This window comes from Pinus tabuliformis, chromosome 4_1 (assembly GCF_031772625.1).
Source record: "Pinus tabuliformis cultivar Carrire ecotype Pingquan chromosome 4_1, CPIR1, whole genome shotgun sequence".
In the NCBI taxonomy this organism is placed as follows: domain Eukaryota; kingdom Viridiplantae; phylum Streptophyta; class Pinopsida; order Pinales; family Pinaceae; genus Pinus; species Pinus tabuliformis.
Genome location: NC_142303.1, coordinates 782,884,057 through 782,887,973, shown reverse-complemented (window position 1 = coordinate 782,887,973; position 3,917 = coordinate 782,884,057). Strand labels below are relative to the sequence as shown.

General features: G+C 32.8%; 1 protein-coding gene across 1 annotated transcript; it reads right to left on the bottom strand.

The window, feature by feature from the left end:
- Positions 1-1,943: 1,943 nt before the first annotated feature.
- LOC149178499 (uncharacterized) lies at positions 1,944-3,590 on the bottom strand. Its single transcript, XM_089422120.1, has 2 exons — positions 3,298-3,590; positions 1,944-2,421 (listed from the first exon to the last, which is right to left on the bottom strand). The coding sequence occupies exons 1-2, from the start codon at positions 3,588-3,590 to the stop codon at positions 1,944-1,946; spliced, it is 771 nt and encodes a 256-aa protein (XP_089278246.1).
- Positions 3,591-3,917: the final 327 nt, after the last annotated feature.

Genomic DNA, 3,917 nt, shown 5'->3' with positions numbered 1-3,917 from the left:
CTATTCCTAATACATTTTTCTAATAAAAATAATCTTTATTTTTAATAGATATCCCATGTTTTTACTACATATCCCTTTTATAATACCCAATACACACAAACTCACCTACCCCAACCGCGCCCCCACCACACCCCCCATATTAAGTCTATTTCTCACAAATTTAAAAACCGCTTTATGAATGAAGATGGTAGAATATTGGTCAACAAGGTGTAGTCCCTATCATAGGAATCTGAATCCACTATTAGCTAGAGCAATTATATTTTATTTCTTTGTTTTACTCTATTTGCAAACTTGGATATTAGAGCAAGGGCTAGAGTATATACCTTTTAATATGGTCATCTTTAACCTTTAATATTCCGTGTGAATATTCCACAACTCCTCGTAATTACATGAATGTTCATATTTGCTACTCTAGGGTTGAGTTAATCATCTCTTTATTTCCATTATCTTGTGACCCCAACCCTATCATAGGATAGCTAGATAATTTCATAACAAACATAGAATACAAAACACTCCCTTATTAATTGTTCATCCCAACTCATTGCACTAATGATTTGTAGCCATGGCTTAAATCACTACAAACAATTTTTATACCCTACACATTATAATTTCAACTCACTCTCTACAGGTTTTTTTCAATAATACGATCTCAACATTAATATTTATTTGAATTTGTTCATCAATAAAAAATGATTATCAATCTTTAAACTACCATAACCATATTTATTTATCAAATAAACTCTATATCAAAACAAATACTTATGGATTATAAATCAAATTGAGAAAATCAAATATTTTTATATAAAATATTGACATCAATTAAAACGAGTGAAATAATAATATTGAAGTTGGAATATATTTCTCTTATAGAACATTAGGATTTATAAAGAGAAATTTATGGATGAGAGCTTGAATAATCTACATTTTACTAATTTTTCAATGTTGATTTAAAGGTATTTAAAAGATAGACATAGAACCCCTTCCAATTCTCAAAACCCATCCATGTTCATTCCCACTCAATGCACTAATCATTTGTTACCATGATTTTAATCATTTCAAAATAAACTTTTTATCCTACATGCTATTATTTAAGCAACTCTTATTATTATTTTTAATAATAAGTATTAACATTAATACTCTTTCAAATTTATTTATTAAAAATAATCTATTTTCAAATTTTGAAATACCATAATGCATCTTATTTATCAAATAAATTTAATAACAACACAATTTTTTATTATTTAAAATTATTTTTTCACTTATATAAAGTATATTTATTAAAGCTTTTTCTAAAAACATTTGCTTAACTTAAGCATAACTATATTTATTTCTAAAGTAAAAACCTAATTTTCATTAATAGAATTGAAGTTTACATTTTGTATATGCACAAAGTTATATTCAGAAAAGCTCTTTAGAAAGAACCATCCTTGCAAAAACAAAAATAACAAACTTATATGGCCAACAAAAATAGCAAGCTAATATCATCATTTAAATAAATACATAGCAAAAAAAAAACATACTGCCATCCAAAAAGTTAAAAAAAAAAATTGTAATCAAAATACAAATACATCCAAAAAAAATAAATCAATGAAAACCTTCTATAAAATGCCAGTAAAACTTATACATAACCATGTAAAATCACAACCACATTAATTAAATATAATTGAATTCTCAAATTAATTATATTAAAGCATTGTATCACAATGAAAACACGACAACATATTCTTATGATACTAAGAGATCTAACTGAAGTAGGTCTTCTTGAACTATAACATCTTCTATACCTACTATCACACTAAGAGCACTACCATCATATTGTGCTTTATTTCATTAAAGCTAACCTCATGAAGATTATTTTTTTACCTAGCACAGGAAGCAAACCCAGGCACACTACCATCTCATATTCCCTATCCCCATCCTATCCATCATACTAAGCCATCATACTAAGCAAAGCTGCAATTTGATTCTATAGAGCTGTTCCATACAAACCAAACTTCATTAAACCTAGTTTGATTCTCAAATGGGGAGTTGTATTGGGCAACTTGAAATATCGTAGGATCTTCGTTATGCAAGCACTTGCCATCTTTATTCATGGTACTGTTGAGAGAGTCTGCCCAAGGGGTAGCAAGCAGGCTTGTTTTGAGGCTCTGGGCCTCTTCAACAACAATTGCCTTCGTTGCAAATCCGCCAAACTTTCTCACAGCAGCACACCACCCGTTCCAGCGCTGTGCATGCAGCGACTGGTTATTGAGATTATCATTTTCTACCACCTCTTCAAAGCTCTTGGCCACAGGCAGACGAACGACGAAGGCTGTGTCACATGAAGGGCCTCGGCTCGACAGGAATACCTCTGTGAGGACCGGTGCTGTTATTGGAATCTCCTCATGTTTCCCTCCATTTCCTTTCACGTAGTTGAACAGCCTGAACCAAATCCATCATCCAATTGTTTAGAGTAATTTAGTCACAATTATTGCTACAAGTATAGATGAAGATAAAAGTAATTTAGTAACAAAAGTCACAATTATTTTTACCAATATAAATGAAGATAGTTACTCATACAGTCATATACATTAAATAATTGGTAAAGGCAGATAGGCATAAATGTCAAAACACTTCCCTCCACTTCCACTTTACTGGTAAATAGGCTCTTTGTTTCAATACTATAGGCCGAAGGCTTATCAATATTACCTCTCCAAAAAAATTATAACTCACTTATTTTTTGAACAGTGGGAAATCCTATGATAACTCATTGCCAAACTAGCAGTGGGGTTCACTGGCTGCTATCTACCAATGCATAGTGTCTCATCACAATTATTCAAGGGAAACTAAGCCACATGCAATTACCCACTCAGACTTTCGCTCTTGCCGGATGCATCTGGTCTTGAGCAGTTTGTTCAAGTAAAGGTAGTTTTAGGGCATACTCCAGGTCAACTAGGTTCATAAAACAATATTTAGTGGAAGTTAAATCCCTTCCATCTACATTAAATTTAAATTCTAAAAACCTCACTTCAAAATATACTAAAATTAGTCTCTAAAACAACTCAACTGGTGATGGGAGTGATAAGTCCTGAGAAAACTGAAAAATCCAAGATGACAGACTGTATACCTCAGAAACTGAGAAATCCAAGAAGACAGACTGTGAACCTCAGAGGTTTACTAATAACTATGAGAAGGGCTAAATTCCTCTAAAATAAAAATAAAGAAAAAAAGAAAGAAAAAGATACTAAATTCATAAAACCCTATTTCAAAATACACACCCCTATCCATGTAATTAAGGAAAGAGACTCAGCACATTACTTGAGAAATCCAGCAGTAGTGGCCTGTCTGAAAGAATTATTAACATTGATGTCAGAACTGGAGATCCAGAGAGTGTGGTTAGAATAGTGACGAATCTCAAACTCTTCATCTTTGTGCACAGACATATAAAGTGGGCATTCATACGATTTACAGGTTGGGGCTGCTATCTCCACAGGATCAGTACCATCTATATCACTAAAAGCAGCGTGGAAGCAGTGAGAATAACTGATCAACAGCAGCAAAACCATGATCATGGTGGACGTACTCATTGCATCTAAAGTATAACTAGTCATGGCAGCTATAAGCCCTGGACAGTCTATTGCCCCCCCTCCTGCTATTCTTATTTATAGTTGTTGGAATCTGCCACTGTGCAATATCTAAATGTGATTAATGCAAGGTGTCTATAATCGTTTGCACAGATTATTTTGCAAGTGGAGAGGTGCTCATGCTGTTCTGCTCCATGTTTCAGCAAATGAGGGAAAGAATCAGGGTGGAAGATGAGCAAAGCAGGAAAAGAATGGAATATTAATAGATGCTAAGAGTTTACTGTCCTGAATCCAACCTGTAAAAGATTTTCTTTTTGTATTTTATTCCTCCCAATTCATTAGGTTGGTAGTTGA